The sequence below is a fragment of the Natrix helvetica genome (genome assembly GCF_964273705.1).
Source record: "Natrix helvetica genome assembly, chromosome: 4".
NCBI lineage: Eukaryota > Metazoa > Chordata > Lepidosauria > Squamata > Natricidae > Natrix > Natrix helvetica.
The window spans coordinates 33,632,154-33,649,365 of NC_138550.1; the positions used below are offsets into that span (position 1 = coordinate 33,632,154).

The window sequence follows — 17,212 nt, forward strand, 5'->3', positions numbered from 1 at the left end:
AGGGGGAGAGAGAAAAATACAGTAGGTAGTTAGGGAGAGAGAGAGAATAGGTAGGTAGAGGGATAGAGAGAGAAATACAGTAGGTAGGTAGGGAGAGAGAGAGAGTAGGTAGGTAGGTAGGTAGGTAGGTAGGTAGATGTTTCCAGGTGTATTTATCCATGTGCTGGAGAAGGAAATTGCTGACAATCTGCAGCACTTAAGACTTTGTTTCTGCTGGCACAGCACTTGATCAATCTCATCAATCACTCTAACTAAAGAGCTTTCAGAAGGGGGGGGGGAGTTTTTGCTCTCTGAAAAACTCCCCAAAACAGCCCGTTTTTTTGCAAAAATGGGTTCAGGGTTCCCCCCCCAAAAGGCATGAATAGGCTTGGGGGGGGGGGCTAGCAGAGTGCTCTTGGGGGATGGGATGGGGCCAAAACCTAGCAAAAAACGGCCCGTTTTTTGAGAAAATGGGCCTGTTTTTTGTCAAGAAAATTGCATGCATATCCTTATGGAAGCTTATAGAGTGCTCCTGGGGGCTGGGGGGGGGGGGAACTGAGCAAAAAATGGCCCATTTCATGCTCATTTTTGCCCTCCCCAGCCCCAGGAGCTCTCTGAAAGCCTCCTATAAGCTATGCACAGCCATTTTGGAGAAGGGGCGGGGCTTCAGGAGGCAAAAAATGCTGTATTCGATGTATAAGACGTCATGCGGGTACCTAGGTGCTCCCATGTTAACCCCTTTTAGGCGGCCTGCACTGATTGCCGGTTGTTTTCCGGGTGCAATTCAAGGTGTTAATTATGATCTTTAAAGCGCTCCATGGCTTAAGCCCAGGGTACTTACGAGACCACCTACTGCCACCGGTAGCCTCCCACTGTCCAGTACGATCCCACAGAGTTGGCCTCCTCAGGCTGGTGATCCCCAGGGCGAGAGCCTTCTCTGTGGGAGCGCCTTCCCTTTGAAATGAGCTGTCCCCGGAGCTTCGCATAATTCCTGACCCTCAGTCCTTCCAGCGCGCCCTAAAAAGTTGGCTTTTCCAGAAAGCCAGCCTGGCCTGAATAAAATAAATTATTAATTTTAATTATAAATTTTAATTTAATTTCTAAATATCATTGTAAACGTCTATTGGGTTTTTTGGATATTCTATTTAATCTTTCTTTTAACTTTTGTAATATGTGTTTTTATGTTGTACGCCGCCCTGAGTCCTTTGAGAGAAGGGCGGCATATAAGTCCAATAAACCTAAAGCTAAACCTAAAAGAGTTTCTTTCTCTCTCCTGGTTGACACATGAAGAAAAAATTGGATGGAATAAAAAGGCTGAGAGTTCTCCATCTAAGTCATTTGTGCATTATGCAAAGAATCTATGACTTTAAAAACATAATTCAAAATTACTTTAAAGAAGTAATTTCAAAGAAGTAACCATCTTTATGTAGTTTTAAGAAACATAAGAGAGTTATTCAAATTGGACCATGCACAAGTTATCTATCCAACTTCATGATTTCTGCTTTGTGATCACCAGGATATGGGCTAGTTGGTGGTCTCCAGCAAGATCGACAAAGTGAAAATATTTCTTTAGAAAGCCAACATTCCCATATCCCAATATTTGGGGCATTTTATTTTTCAAGTACAATATTGGAACACCTGAGACAAATACGTAACATGTTGCTAGAGGTGGTTGCCAATCTGTATCTTAATTTGATCTTCAAAAACCTTTGATTATAGAGTAGTCCTCTTAAGTAAAGGTTGAGAACTGTGCCCTCCCACTCATTCACACCTACACGCAGAGGTGGGTTTCAAATCCCAGCGCCACCGGTTCGTTCATGCTCGCATGCATACCTGGGCAGGTGGGCGGAGCCTCCCATCACCGCCACTACCAGTTCGGCCGATCTGGGCCAAACCGGGAACAACCCACCTCTGCTTACATGTAACAGTGATTTAGTGGGTTTATTAATATTTCCCAGCAATTCCCTTCAACAAAAATCCAGAACTGTCCCAATTAAGTCCAGCCAAAAGTAGACCAATGCTAGTCCACAGACTAATAGCTAATGAGGCACTTGAAAGTTTCCCAAACAAGATAAATTTACTAGGCAAAATTAAATCCACAGCACGAAGGTTATGAGGCAAAAAAAGTTCAGAGTTCACCAGGCATGATCCAAAGTCAAGGCATGGTGGCAATGCAAAGCAAGGCAGAAATCACAACAACCAAGAACCACAGAGTTAGGAAATGAACACATTGTTCCAAGCATCATCTCCATTTATCTGCTGGCTAAATAGTTAGCTTCTGGTGCAGCCTATCAAGAAGAACAAAGTTGCCTCCTCATGAGTTGTCAAATTGACCTTTGCTACTCCTACCTTTTCTCTTCTCTATGTTCTCGGATCAGGTACAGAAGCCAGTTCTTAATCACTGACTGGCTGCCACTGTGTGCTTTCTCACCTGACACCTTTTTACCTTGACTGTACACCGCCCCGAGTCCCTTGGGGAGAGGGAGCGATTTATAAATTTAAATAAAGATAAAGTTAAATAAAAGGGCTGTCCTGCTATAGCTGTCATTCAGCCAAATTACTCTCAGCTGGCTCCTCGTCCTGTTTCTCTTCATTCAACTACTCCCCTTCACTTACTTGCAGCCCTTGCCTTGGAGCCATTGACCAATTCCCCTTCTGAGGTTTTAGGGTCTGTCTTATCCTTCTCCAAACAGATATCCAGAGAAGCATCTGGGGAAACATCTGGGGAAGTCATCATAGGAACATTGATTTATGTCTTCTTATCTTTGATGAGATGTATTAGATTTATCAGCTGATAAGGAGGAGAGCCTGTGGCTTAGTGGCTAATACATCTGCCTGATATGTAATATAGCCCCAGGTTCGAATCCCAGTAAGGGTATGGCTAGCTGATGAGAGCTAAATAGCTTGAAATAGATCTATACTAGTCTCCCTTTATTTATTTATCAGCACAAATACAACACAAACATAGCAAAGGCAACATTAAAAATAAAAATATGGTTTTCTGCCTGGATGGTCTTCTGTAATGAGCCGAAGGACAGAAAGGGGGAGTAGCGAGCATACCAGGGGTTGTAACACAAATACATACCTATTTCCCTGGCTCAGCTGGTAAGGAGAGCCTGTGGCTTAGTGGCTAATACATCTGCCTGATATGTAATACAGCCCAGGTTCGAATCCCAGTAAGGGTATGGCTAGCTGATGAGAGCTAAATAGCTTGAAATAGATCTATACTAGTCTCCCTTTATTTATTTATCAGCACAAATACAACATATATGTGTGTGTGTGTGTGTGTGTGTGTGTAAAATCACAAAAATATGTAATTAAAATATAGTTTCAACTAGTCAAATAAATAGCATTTGTTTCTTCTCTGTGCAGTATTTATTTCATGTAAGAAAAAAATCATTTGAATTGAATATTTAAAATAATTCTTGATTACAGGGATTCTAGTATCTTCCAAAGAAACAGCACTAATCTGTTGCAAACAACTGTCAAGTCAAATCTAATTTCAACAGTGTAATAGTGAGACTTTTATTGAAGAAAAAGAACTCATGAAACACCGTAATAAAATAATAATTTATTCAATAGTAAAATTCCTTCTTTAACATTTAACAGCTTCCTTATTCTTTAGGGTTCTTTAGTCCAGTATAAATTCTTCTAGTAACAGCTTCAATCTCAAATGTAAATACTTGGGAGAATCATATATATTCAATTTTTCAATATGTATTTTTAAAAACATATTTCTTTTGGCTAAGAAAAGTTTGTTTTGTGTCACTTTTAAAAATTATAACAAACAGTAGTTATATGGAATTTAATGGGGCTTACTCCTAGCTGTTAGTATAAGATGTCAATCAAAGTGCGTATTAGACACACTTCCACTGACTCCACCCCCAAAATAAATAATTGAAATATTAATAAAATTCCCAAGGTGATACCTTGCCAGATACAAGTTCCACCTGTACCCAGTACAGTGAAAACCACATGGTCTTGCATTAAGTATCTGATCAAATACATAGTATTCATATGTAATTTCTGAACAACAGAAACAGATTAGGTTTGAATCTGAGAGATGTAACCAAATTAACAGGGAAAACAAATGACACTTCCATTTTATAATAACTTTGAAGCATGACTTTACATTGTGTTCCGGCATTTTAAAAATACAATGTAGAAAGTGATTGTGTATATGAATAAGAAAACCCAAACTATAGCCAAAAATCCAATGGAGCAATACCGTATCTATTTAAAAGCAGCTATAGATATATATTCAGTTTAAATATTGAAGTACTATTTTCAAAAATATTAAATATACCTTTTTAAATGTACCCATTTTGTGAAGACTTACTTTCTAACTTTTGGAATAAAGTTATTTACATTTCTTAGGATTAAAGTATTCTTCCATCTTTGTTGTTTGTAATTTTGCTTCTATTTTCCCCACTGAAACAAAATTAGGCAATGTAATGGCATTTTCTTTAAATTACATAATTATAATTTATATGCTTTCATTTTCTGCAAATATAGTTCGAATGTAACCCTTAAAATAAATACAGAAATGCAGCTCTTCACAACATTACAAGAAGAAACATTGATTTCTCGTATTTCTGGATCCATGCTTTTTATTTTCAAGATCCAGAAGAAAAATCTGCTAGCTTTTGCTGCCACCCTGCTGTTGGAAATGTAGTTGCAAGATCAAGTCTCTAATCTGTTCTCGCTTTCTTCTCACCAGGTGAGGAGGAAACCATTGCTCCAAGCGTACCGGAAGTTCAAAGTTAACAATAGGATTCTGATGATTAAAAAAAAAAAAAGATTCTGTGTAAGTAATTTTTTTGAAAAGTATTGTTTATCTTGCAAGAAATATTTTTTGTTACTAGTGTTATTAAAATAAACATATAATTCATATAATAACATCCTATCAATGAGTTACAGCCAAAAGCACAGGTCCAAACATGAATTCTACAAGCCAGGAGACAGGCACAAAGCCAGCTGTTAAACTTGGGCCTATCATTTTCTCTCTAGAGAGGAAATATTGGTAAACCACATCTGAAAAAGCACCAAGAAAACTGTAGGAGCCAACCCTGACTGATTCAAAGGCACAGAAATAACTATTGTATTTTTTGGAATATAAGACGGACCAAGGTTTTGAAGAGGCAATTTTTTTTAAAAAGTAGGTAGGTAGATAGAGGGATAGAGAGAGAGAGAAAAAGAGAGAGAAATACAATAGGTAGGTAGGGAGAGAGAGAGAGAGAGTAGTTAGAAAGGTAGATAAAGGGATATATATATAGATGATAGATAGAAATAGAGAGACAGAGAGAAATAGAGTAGGGAGAGAGGGAGAGAAAGTGTGTAGGTAGGTAGGTAGGTAGGTAGAGGGATAGAGACAGAGAAATAGAAAGAGATAGAGAGAAATACAGTAGGTAGGTAGGGAGAGAGAGAGTAGATAGGTAGGTAGATGTTTCCAGGTGTATTTATCCATGTGCTGGAGAAGGAAATCACTGACAATCTGCAGCACCTAAGACTTTGTTTCTGCTGGCACAGCACTTGATCAATGTAATTCTCATCAATCAGTTAAAGAGCTTTCCAAAAGGGAAAAAAAAGTTTTTGCACTCTGCAAACCTCCCAAAAATGGCGCTTTTTTTTCCCTCAAAAAAAGGGCATGAATAGCCTTGGGGGGGCTTGCAGAGTGCTCGGGGGGGGGGACGAGCAAAAAACAGCCCCGTTTTTTTCAAAAAAGGGGCATAAAGAGCTTGCACTGCTCCTGGGGGCGGCAAAAACCAGCAAAAAACGACCTGTTTTTCATGAAAACGGGCCCTTTTATGTCAAAAGAAATTGCATGCATAGCCTTATGGAGGCTTATAGAGTGCTGCTGGGGGCTGGGGGAACAAAAAACGGCACGTTTTTTGCTCATTTCTTTTTTTTATTATTATTTTAAAAAATTGATAAATTTTACAATTATTTCCCCCCTTTCCCTCCCTCTTCCCCCAACCCTCCCCCTCTTCCCTCCCTCCCTCCCCCCGACCTCCCAGAGCAGAATACAGGGTATAAACGTTTAACAACCATACGCTAACATAAGCTAACTAATTTTAACATGCTACCATACTTGTGCTTTAACTCCCCCTTTATTAAACTAACTTTAAATAAATTATAGCATTCCTTATGCTTTCATTCATAAGCTAACTGAATTTTTTTATTCCGGTATTTGTTTTGAATATAGTCAATCCATCTTCTCCAGTCCAGCTTATACTTCTCATCTGAGTGGTCCTTCAAATACGCTGAAATTTTGGCCATCCCTGCTACGTTTACTACTTTTAACGTCCATTCTTGGATAGTGGGCAACTCTTCCTTCTTCCAATACTGCGCCACCAACAAACTTGCTGCCATTGTTAGGTTCAAAATCAAATTAGTCTCTATAACAGTACAATCTGAAACTATACCTAACAAAAACAACTGGGGCATAAACTTTATCCTTTTTTTCAAAATATTTTGAATAACCCACCATATTTTTATCCAAAATGCTTTAACTTTTTTACAAGTCCACCAAATATGGTAATACGTGGCACTAACACAATCGTATCTCCAACATTTCGATTGTAGATTCGGATACATACAGGCTAACTTTTTTGGATCTAGATGCCATCTCTACAGCATCTTGTAAAAATTATCTCTCAAGTTCTGATCTTGTGTAAATTTTACATTTCTTACCCAGATCTCTTCCCATGTTTCCATCATTATTGGTTCTTTGAAATTTTGTGCCCATTTTATCATACAATCTTTAACTAATTCTGTTTCAGAGTCTATTTCTATCAATACATTGTACACAACCTTTTTATATGCATTTGACCCTGGTCCCTAATTTGTTTTACCAAAATATCCTCATTTTGGATAATACCAGTTTTCTGGTCTTTTTTCCATCTAGCCTGTAACTGTCCATACTGAAACCAGGTTTGAGTTATCCTTTCCTTTCTAAGTACATTCAAAGATTTTAACTGTGGTACACCTCTATCTATACTAAGAAGTTCTGCATATGTAATTACATCTTGTTTTTGTTCTATACTTATGTTCTCTGTAGCGTGTCTGGGCACCCCCCCCCCCCATAGGTATCTTATCATTTAACCTATATTGATATTTTTTCCAGACACGCAATAAAGCATTCCTTAAAATATGACTTTTAAAAATCTTATCCACCTTCTTATCATATATTAGATAAGCATGCCAACCATATACCAGATCATAACCCTCAATATTCAATATTCTATCCTCTGTTAGGTTAATCCAATCACTAATTGTTGTTAAAACTACTGCTTCATAGTATAATTTTAAGTTGGGCATTTTTAAGCCGCCTCTTTCGCGTATATCTTGCATTATTTTAAGTTTTATTCTCGGTTTCTTCCCTGCCCAAACAAAGTTGTTAATACCTTTCTGCCATTCTTCCAAATTTGCGTCTTTTTTAAGTATTGGTATCATTTGAAAGAAGAATAGAAACTTAGGCAGAACATTCATTTTAACTGCTGCTATCCTTCCCAACAAAGACAACTGTAGTTTTTTTCCATTTGTTCATTTCTATCTGTATTTTATGCCATAATGGTTCATAATTATACTTATATAATTTCCCATTTGAAGTTGTAATATAAATTCCTAAATATTTAACCTTTTTTACTATCTCACATCCTGTTACTCTTGCTAATTCTTCTTTTTGGTTTATAGTCATATTTTTAACTATCGTCTTTGTCTTCCCTAGATTTACTTTAAACCCAGATACTTGACCATATTGATTAATTATATTCATTAAACCTATAACTGATTCCCCCAGCTGGGTTAAAGTTACAACCAAGTCATCCGCAAATGCTCTTACTCTGTATTCATAATGCCTAATCTTAATTCCTTGTAGTTCATCAGACCCACATATTCTATTCAACAATTCCAAGGTTAAAATAAACAATAATGGAGACAAGAGACACCCCTGTCTTGTTCCTTTTTCAATTTTAAAAGATTCTGTTAAACCTCCATTAGCTATAATTTGTGCTATCTGTTTCTGGTATATTGCCTTAATAGATTGCATGAAATGCTCTCCGAACTGCATCTTTTGTAATATTTTTATTAAAAATTGCCAATTGACTTGATTGAATGCTTTCTCCGCATCTAAAAATAAAAGCACTGCCGGGACTTGATTATTCTTTCCCAAATATTCCATTATATTGATAATTTGTCTTACATTACTTTTCATTTGTCTCCTCTGCATAAAACCAGACTGATCATTATGAATCGTTCGTTGCACAATTGGCATTAACCTGTTTACCAGTATTTTAGCAAAAATTTTATAATCTGTATTAAGTAATGAAATAGGTCTGTAGTTTTTTAGCTGAGTAGAATCCTGATCTTCTTTTGGAATCAAGAAAATCAAGGCTGTTTTCCAGGATGGTGGAACCCTGCCTTCCATTTGGATTTTATTAAATAATTCCCTAAGAGATTCCACCATTTCTAGAAACTTTTTATAATAAACTGCTGTCAAACCATCAGTGCCAGGAGCCTTGCCAATTTTTAACTGCTTAATTGCCAGGAAAATTTCCTCTGTAGTTACAAGTTGATTCAATCTTCCCCTTTGCTCATCTTTTGAGTATAGGAATTTTCTCTTTCTCCAAATATCTGTCTATGTCTGAACCTTGTATTTTATCACCAGCATACAATCTAGTGTAAAATTCTAAAAAAGTCTTTTTAATCATATCCTGTTGAAAAACTTCTTTACCTTTGTATTCTACTTTCTCTATAATACGAGACTTTTGTTTTTTCCTTAACATGTATGCTAATCATCTACCTGGTTTATTGGCATTGCAAAAAGTGTTGTGTTTATCATATAGAAGATTAGTGGCTATCTGGTCAGACACCAACATATTAAACTGCCCTTGCAATAAGGTAATTACCTCTTTTATCTTCTTATCATCTGGTTTAGACATTAACTCTTGCTCTTTTTTTAATCTCTTCCTCTAATTCCCTTTGTTTCTCCCTTTGTCTGCGCCTATAAATATTATTCAAATATTTATCTCATGTATGCTTTACTTGCGTCCCAAACCATTTCCATAGATGTCCCCTTATGCATATTAAAAGCAAAATATTCTTTCAATAGTTTTTTACATTCCATAACATTTTTCTCGTATCTAAATAAATTTTCATTTAATCTCCAAGACCTCCTAGGTCGCTCTCCATATTCAAATTCCATTCAAACTGAGTTGTGATCTGTTAAAGTTCTCGGGCATATCTTAGTCTTCTTCACCCTGGAAAAAAAGTCATTTGTAATTAGTATAAAATCAATTCTAGAAAGGGATTGATGTCTATCAGAAAAAAATGTGAAATCCCGTTCTTTAACATTCCGTTCTCTCCAGATATCTCTCAATTCAAAATCGTCCATCATATCATAAAAGGATTTAGGTAATCTTGTTCGTGTTTGAGTATTTTGCAACAGCCTCTTCTTGTCTTGAATGGAATCCAGTACTCCATTACAGTCACCCAATAAAACACAGGATCTATAACCCCATTGTATTAATTTAGTGTGAAGCAACTTGTAAAAATTTTCTTGTTGTTGATTGGGAGCATATACTCCTGTTAAGAGTATTTTCTTTTCTTCTATTAATAGTTCAATTGCGATATATCGTCCTTTAGGATCTGCTTCAATTAATTCAGCCTTTAAGTCTTTTCTTAAATATATGACTATACTGTTTTTCTTCTCCAGAGCAGATGCTACGAAGTGTGGTCCCAGTCTTGCATTCATCAAGTATTTCTGATCCTGTGTTCTAATGTGTGTTTCTTGTAGACAAATTACATCATTTCTAAAGTGTTTCAAATAGTGAAATATTTTTTTCCTTTTTTGTGGTGAGTTTAAGCCATTAACGTTCCAAGTTAGAAATTTAATTGTCATCTTCAGCATGCTGAAGCTTTCTAAGAGCTGCCTGGAAATCTTGCTGGGATTTCACCTTTGGTCGTGCTCCTTCCACAGCTTCTGTGTTCATATTTATATTTTCTTGGACTATCATCTGAGCTTGTTGAGACTTTAATTCTTGTTCTTTACGTTTAGTGGCCGCACGGGTTTGTCTTTGTTCCATAATTTCTTCTGTTTCCTGCAGTAAACTCACAACCCCAGTTTGTGCCTGATTATCTTGCTGCCTGCGGTCCTCTGTCTCTTTTCTTTCTTTGGGACCTGGAGATGGAGGGCATCCTGCCTTTAATACTATGCTATAAAAATCTTTTGCCTTCCAGACAGAATTGAGACGATGTCTTTCTCCCAGGTAATTCACCACCAATCCGGCTGGGGTCTCCCATCTGTATTGAATCTGGCGATTTCTAAGTTCATCCACTAGAAATGCATAGTCCTTTCTAGATACCAACATTTTTGAGGGGATTTCCTTCAATACTATCACATCTTGACCTGCCACTTGTAGTTTATTTTTATAGGCTGCTTGCAATATTTCATTCCTAATTTTCCTGGTGACAAAATAGATTACAATATCTCTTGGCAGTTGTCTTTGTCTGGCAATCCATGAATTAATGCGGTAAATTTTGTCGATTTGCCAGGCACATTCGGCCTTTGGTTCCCCAGTTAGTTGAGCGAAAGCGTCTGCAAAGACCTCTCTTAAGTTTTCTTGGTTATGTTCTTTCAAACCCCTTATCCTCAGGGCAAATTCCATTGTTCTATATTGTATCATTGTAAGCTCCGCCTCCGACTTATCAATTTTACTTTGTGCCTCCATAAGTTTATTGTCCAACTTTATATTAGACTCATTAATTTCTTCCACCTTCTCATCGATAGATGTTACGTAACCAAATAATCCTTTAAATGCATCGACTATATCCTCCCTTATCTCTTGGTTATGCGTTTGGATTAAATCCTTAATTCCAGATATTTCATCAGAGACATCGTTTGAAATTTTCCCCTCCAAGACAGCTGCCTGTTCTTTTAATACATTTTGTAAGTTATTTTGTAGAGCCTCCAGTGTCAAGGTTTCTGTTTGTGTTTCCACCGGAGGTAGTAAAGATTGCAGCTTTTGCGACTGCGCTGGAGAACTGCCAGCGCTTTTAGAGACACTTAATTTTGTTTGTTTTGAAGCCATTTCAAAGTATTCAAATCAAGCTTTTTAACAACCAATTTATTCAGTTTAGAAAATCCACCTATTCTCTCAAGTCTTCCAACAATACTAACAAGCACTTAACAAGTGCTATTCTGCTTTCTGCTTCACTTTTGCTTTCACCACACCCTTTATTATTCCGGCGCCATTTTTTTAAAAGTTCCCTTTAGGTTTACAGAAGGAGATATAATCTATGGAGTTAAGGCTTGTACTTGCGTTATGTTGATCTCCTGATTTGCTCTGCCTGCGCCTTGTTCAAATGTAGATTAAACGTTAGAACAGCAGGAGTGGTCGCTGCCTTTTGTTTCTGCAAAAGCAGAAGCATCCCGAGATGAGGAGATTGTCGGGCTTCCTGGGGAGTTCACACCCTTCATGCCACAGAATTACTTCTGGGGCCGCTGGGGAACTCTACCCTACGCCAGACTGCTCACCTCCCCCTCTTTTCCCGAGGGGGGGTTCAAACCGCTAGACAGCTTATTTATGCTGTCCTAGCAGCTTGTTACTCAAACACGGGGCTGGCATTCCTGAAGGAGCGTCCTCCAAGGCCAGCGGCGTCACCGGAAGTTTGTTTTTTGCTAATTTCTGTCCTCCCCAGCCCCCAGGTGCTCTCTGAAAGCCTCCATAAGGGTATGCCATTTTGGTGAAGGAGGCTGGGATTCAGGAGGCAAAAAAATGCTGTATTTGATGCATAAGACGCACCCAGATTTTCAGCCTATTTTTTGAGGAAAAAAGGTGCGTCTTATACTCCGAAAAATATGGTAGCTAATGAACTGTTAGCTAAATAAATAAATAAATAAATGTTAGATCAGCATTGGAAGATCAGAAGATCATACAATATGTTGTATCCATATTGATAAACCCCAGAGCTATTCGTTTGTTAAAAGCCTTTTCATGAAATTGAAGATCTGAAAGAGCAGGGGTGGCGAACACGCGGCTCGCGAGCCGCATGCGGCTCCCGGCCAAAATAAATGAGGCTCTTTGCCTCTTATCATTATTTAGTATACTGTGGCTCGGATCGCGCGCTCCCTTTCGGAAGCTGGGGAGGTCCTTTGCAGGCAGCTAGAACGGGCCGCCTGCAAAGGTCTTCCCCAGACTTGCTTTGAGGAGCACGGGGCGACTGAGGTTAGTTGTGAAGCCCCAAAGCCCCCACCGCCACCGGAAGAATTGCTGCCACCTCCTCCTCATCCTCCTCTAACAGGCAGCACTGCCGGATTTGCCGCCCGGCGCTGCGGCTGAGATGAAGCCGCCAAAGCTCCAGCCGGCATCTCCGCGCGTGGCAGCAGCGCCTCCCCTCCGCTCGGAGCAGCTGAGCTCAGTCAGCGCTGGGTTACCCCTGCCCCCTCCTCCTCCTCCGCCGTGCTTTTGAGGAGCCATGAGGCTGCAGGAGCCAGTAGGAAGGCGGGGGGGGGAGCAGGGGAAAAAAAGCCTCATGGCTCCTCAAAAGCACGGAGGAGGGGGAGGGGGCAGAGGTAACCCAGCGCTGAGCTCAGGAGCAAATCTGGTGATTCTGTTGGAGGAGGTAGCAGCAGTTATTCTGGTGGCAACTCGTACTCGTCGGCATCTTCAGCAGAAGCCCTGCCCACAATGAAGAAAGCAAAGATGGAGCAGATCCACGCAGATGACGTCGCTGCAACATGACTGGAGGAGGAATTCTGGGAGTTGAAGTCCACAAGTGTTAAAGCTGTCAGGTTTGAAGACCCCTGGGGGTTTTTTTCCCTAAAGGGTTAGGGGTGCAAGGGTCTTGTAACTTGACAGCTTTAAGAGTTGCGTGCTTCAAATGCCAGAGTTTCTGAGCCAACATTTTGGTTGCTAAGCAAACATCGAAAAAAAATTAGAGGGAACATTGCTTCCGGGTCTGTTTTGGCAGGTCACTGCGTGGTGTGGCTCTCTGACTCTCACAGTTTAAAATTTTGGCTCTTTTTGTTGAACTTGTTCGCCACCCCTGTGAAAGAGCATTTACTACCTCAACTGGGGCACTCTCAAGACGTGTGAACATCACTTCCCCAAATTTCCCAGCCAGTCTTGTTGTTATTGGGAGTTCTGGGAATTGAAATCCACACATATGGATGGGGGCATGATTGAGAAACCCTGATGTAGAATATTTCTAGTCAGCAGCCATGCATTGGAAACAATCTCAGGGTTTATCCAGAAAAAAAGAGAATGCTATAGTACAAGTACAAAGTGAATTGAAATTATTTGTACCTGAAAAAAAGTTTCCACATACTGCAATAAGTATATTCCACAATCACTGTTATTATTTTGTTTGGGGACTCTTGGACAAAAATCCACCATAGTCGATTTGCTGAACTCACGACAAGTTTTGCGTTTAGCTTCCCATTCTGCTTCTAGATATCTGAAATTGAAAAAGAGAAGTATATTAAGATGTGTTCAAATGACATGATCTGCTTTCCAATGCGATAACAATGAGAAAAAATCAATTGCTGTTTATTTAAGTCGCAAGAAAAAAATATTGCTATAGGGACACAGTGGCTAAGATGCTGAGCTTGTCTATCAGAAGGTCGGCAGTTCAATGGTTCAAATTCCTAGCGCCATGTAACAGAGTGAGCTCCCGTTACTTGTCTCAGCTTCTTCCAACCTATTAGTTCGAAAGCACGTAAAAATGCAAGCAGAAAAATATGGACCACTGTGGTGGGAAGGTAACAGCGATCTGTAGAATAGATCAGGAGAAATTTCCTGACAGTTAGAACAATTAATCAGTGGAACAGCTTGCCTCCAGAAGTTGTGAATGCCCCAACACTGGAAGTCTTTAAGAAGATGTTGGATAGCTATTTGTCTGAAACGGTATAGGGTTTCCTGCCTAGGCAGGGGGTTGGACTAGAAGACCTCCAAGGTCCCTTCCAACTCTACTATTGTTATTACTGTATTGTATGCCTTCGGCATTTAGTCACGCCGGCCACATGACCACGGTGACATCTTCAGACAACGCTGACTCTTTGGCTTTGAAATGGAGATGAACACCACTCCCTAGAGCCGGAAACGACTAGCATGCATGTGCAGGGGAACCTTCACCTTACCTTAACAAATATTGATTTACATGGTTTGAATTCAAACCAACCCTCTGTGGTTATATGAAAACTAATAATCACTATTAAAATGATTATTGTACACTTGGTGTAGTATTATGTGAAGAGGAAGTTTTCTATCCTTGTCCCCTCAAATATTTCAGCTGCTTTTGACTTGATTTGTATACTGCATAGATAGTATACAGTTAGGCCTCTGACAGAGAAAACTGATATGTATAAAGAAGATAAAGTATGTTTCTAGCAAGGTGAGAAGTAACTGAAGTTCAGCTGAATCCCATTTTTTTCTCTTTGTCAAGCTAAGCCCCGGGAATGATGTGGAACAATTCAACCACAGTTCAGTTCTTTATTTGCTTATATGTAGCAAAAGAATCTTGGCAGACTAAACCCTTAATGCTTCTAGCCTACAAATATCTCCTGGGAAATTCTACAGAGTGGCGCTTTCACTTTCTTCTTCTATCTTCTATCCAGATCTGGGCTGGGCTGCCTCTTATCCCCCTTCCCTTTTGATAATTCCTTCTTAGGAAATTGCCATTTTACTCTAGTTTATCACTCCAGCTCCCAGCTTCATGCATACCATCTTTCACAATCTTGAACATGGTTTAGCCAAAATGGGAATAATGGAAGCATGTTAGGGTTAGATTTAGGTACTCGTTCTTTGGTATATGACAAATAGAACAATCCTATTATGGCCTCCATAATCTAGAGCATATCAGGAGAATGTGTGCAAATCAGATTTTGCTTTTCAGCTGGTCACTGATCTGTCGTTTAGCTGAAATGTAGGAAAAGCGATTAGGCTATTATTATGGAATTATTTGTGAGAATATGAATTTAAAGCTGATTGCTGAATGCAATAAAAAAGGTACCTGATCAAAGTATAATATACATGAGAATAAATGGAATGCTTAGTGAATTGTTCATCACTGCGCAGAAAGAAAGTTAAGGAGGTATCATGACATTTCAGCAGTATAATGTATTTATGGCTAAATGTATAAGAAATGCTTGTGGTGACATGTATTTATTTAATTTCATTTACGTGCCACCTTTATTATTTTTATAAATAACTCAGGGTGGCAAATACAGACATTACTGCTGCCTCCTCCTAGATTTCAGCTGGTTCAGGACAGGAAGATGCTTGAATTATATTTAATCAATATTAGAAAGACTATATGAGGCAGTATGGATCTAAGCAATGCATCAAACGGGAAACTAGCAGCTGACTTGGAAAGGCAGGAAGAAGATGCTCAGAATTTTACCTGGGAAATTAGAATAGTTGGAAGGGTATAGATTGTATATTTATTTTTCCTAAGTCTCTGCATGATTTACGGTAAATAAATTCCTTGAATCTTGTTGGGGATGTGAAGTAGAAATAGTTTAGGCTTGGTATGAAGCCTTGATACTCTAATTACATGGAAGTGAAAGTTGTATAAATCAGGGGTCCCCAAGCCCCGAGCCATGGCCCATTACTGGGCCTTGAGCCTTTTGGAACCAGGCCACAAAAGTGGCTGGTAAGCATGCACATGCACGCATATCCCCACTTGCTGAAGTAACAAGGGAGTACATGTGCATGCACTACATTTGTGTGAGCGGCGGGCATGATTGCTCACTGTGCACACAGACATCCCTTCTCTTCCTTCCGCTAGTCCACAAAGCCAAAAAGGTATAAATACCTTTCCACTGAACTCTGGTATAAATTAAATTAGTGAACTAAATGGTTGGAATGGAAAATCATATGTTGTTAAATAAGAAGAGATAGGCTCAAGAATAAATGAATTTGCATTGAATATACAAGGAAGCAACTTATAAGAAAGAAGTAACAGAAAGTCATTTATAAACAGTGGAAGACATGAATGGGCATTGTAGAAGGAAGGATGGTTTGAAAATTAGGGTAGTACATAGATGTACTATTTCAATTTACTACTCTAGATTATATGTACTTATGTTTCTTTTTTTTAAATTGTCACATGCCTTGAATTTCTTAGATTTACATTTATTATTTCTTTTCTATGTTTTACATACTTAAAACAGGAACAGCATATATGTGTAGATACAACTATATCCCAATATAGCCTTTTTATTTTTATTTTATGTTACATTTCATTCATATTATTAAATATAAATGTTTACAGATTTAGCAAAATAAATATAGGATGTGACGGAAATCTGGTAGTGACATTGATTGCCTCACTGAATTTTAACCTGTATAGAAACAAAAAAAACCTTGATATTTAAGTTTATATTATATTAAGTTTATATTCTGTTTTATATATTATGAAAAGTAAAAACAGAATTGAAATGCAATAATACTCACTCTCTCAGGATTTGAACAGTATTTTGTACTGAACTTGCCTTCAGAGAATCTAAGATAAGGATACATGGCCTATGGAAAAGGGGAAAAATAGGTTCGATTATACAAAACATCTGTCTTGATTTTGAGCATTTCAGGGTAAAATCTAATGAAATAAGTTTGTACTTAACTTATGATTGTGGAGATAGCATAATAGTTAAATTATACATAAAAGTATGGTTTATTCTAGTGGTTAAACCACCAGGCTAATAATCATGGGACTGTGAATTATAGTCCCAATTTAGGTATGAAAGCTGGCTGGGTGACTTCGGTTTACTCAATCTCTCTCAGTCCAACTCACCTTACGAGGATTTAGTGTGAGAAAAACAGGAGGCGAAAGCAGTATTAGGTCTGTTTGCTGTCTTGCAAACCAGTGGTGGGATTCAAATTTTTTTACTACAGGTTCTGTGGGCATGGCTTGGTGGGCGTGGCTTGGTGGGCGTGGCAGGGAAATTCCCCATTCCCTCCCGATCAGCTGGGAGGCGGGAGGCAGAGAATAGAGGGGGGGGGGCAGTCAGAAGTGATATTTACCGGTTCTCCGAACTATTCAAAATTTCCATTACCGATTCTCCAGAATGGGTCAGAAACTTCTGAATACTACCTCTGCTGAAAACCCACAGAATATATGTATGCATGTGTGTGCATGTTTACTATATTTTGAAAAATGAAAATAAATGAACTTGCCTACCTTTTACAAATTTTCTTGATTTTTAAAGTGTCTGAGAATTTCTGAAAAACAT

General features: G+C 38.6%; 2 protein-coding genes across 10 annotated transcripts in view; both read right to left on the bottom strand.

The window, feature by feature from the left end:
* The window catches only part of IMPG2 (interphotoreceptor matrix proteoglycan 2), a gene marked incomplete at its 5' end in the record, with an annotated part of 43,510 nt that extends 40,797 nt beyond the window's left edge, over nt 1–2,713 (bottom strand). Inside the window, one exon of the mRNA XM_081952382.1 lies at nt 2,596–2,713. Within this exon, the coding sequence (XP_081808508.1) occupies nt 2,596–2,713 (118 nt within the window). The remainder of the gene's footprint in view (nt 1–2,595) is intronic.
* Nucleotides 2,714–3,530: 817 nt separating this feature from the next.
* SENP7 (SUMO specific peptidase 7) overlaps nt 3,531–17,212 on the bottom strand; it is a 48,083-nt gene continuing 34,401 nt past the window's right edge. For 7 of the 9 annotated variants that reach the window (XM_081950207.1, XM_081950209.1, XM_081950205.1 and 4 more), the window contains 4 exons: nt 17,161–17,201; nt 16,437–16,505; nt 13,287–13,437; nt 3,531–4,756 (listed from right to left, as the gene is read on the bottom strand). In XM_081950207.1, the coding sequence (XP_081806333.1) occupies nt 4,619–4,756; nt 13,287–13,437; nt 16,437–16,505; nt 17,161–17,201 (399 nt within the window). In that variant the 3' untranslated portion in view covers nt 3,531–4,618. Of the gene's footprint in view, nt 4,757–8,888; nt 8,984–13,286; nt 13,438–15,763; nt 16,325–16,436; nt 16,506–17,160; nt 17,202–17,212 lie in introns of those variants that run through there. The other 2 variants (XR_014175161.1, XM_081950211.1) reach the window with 2 other exon arrangements.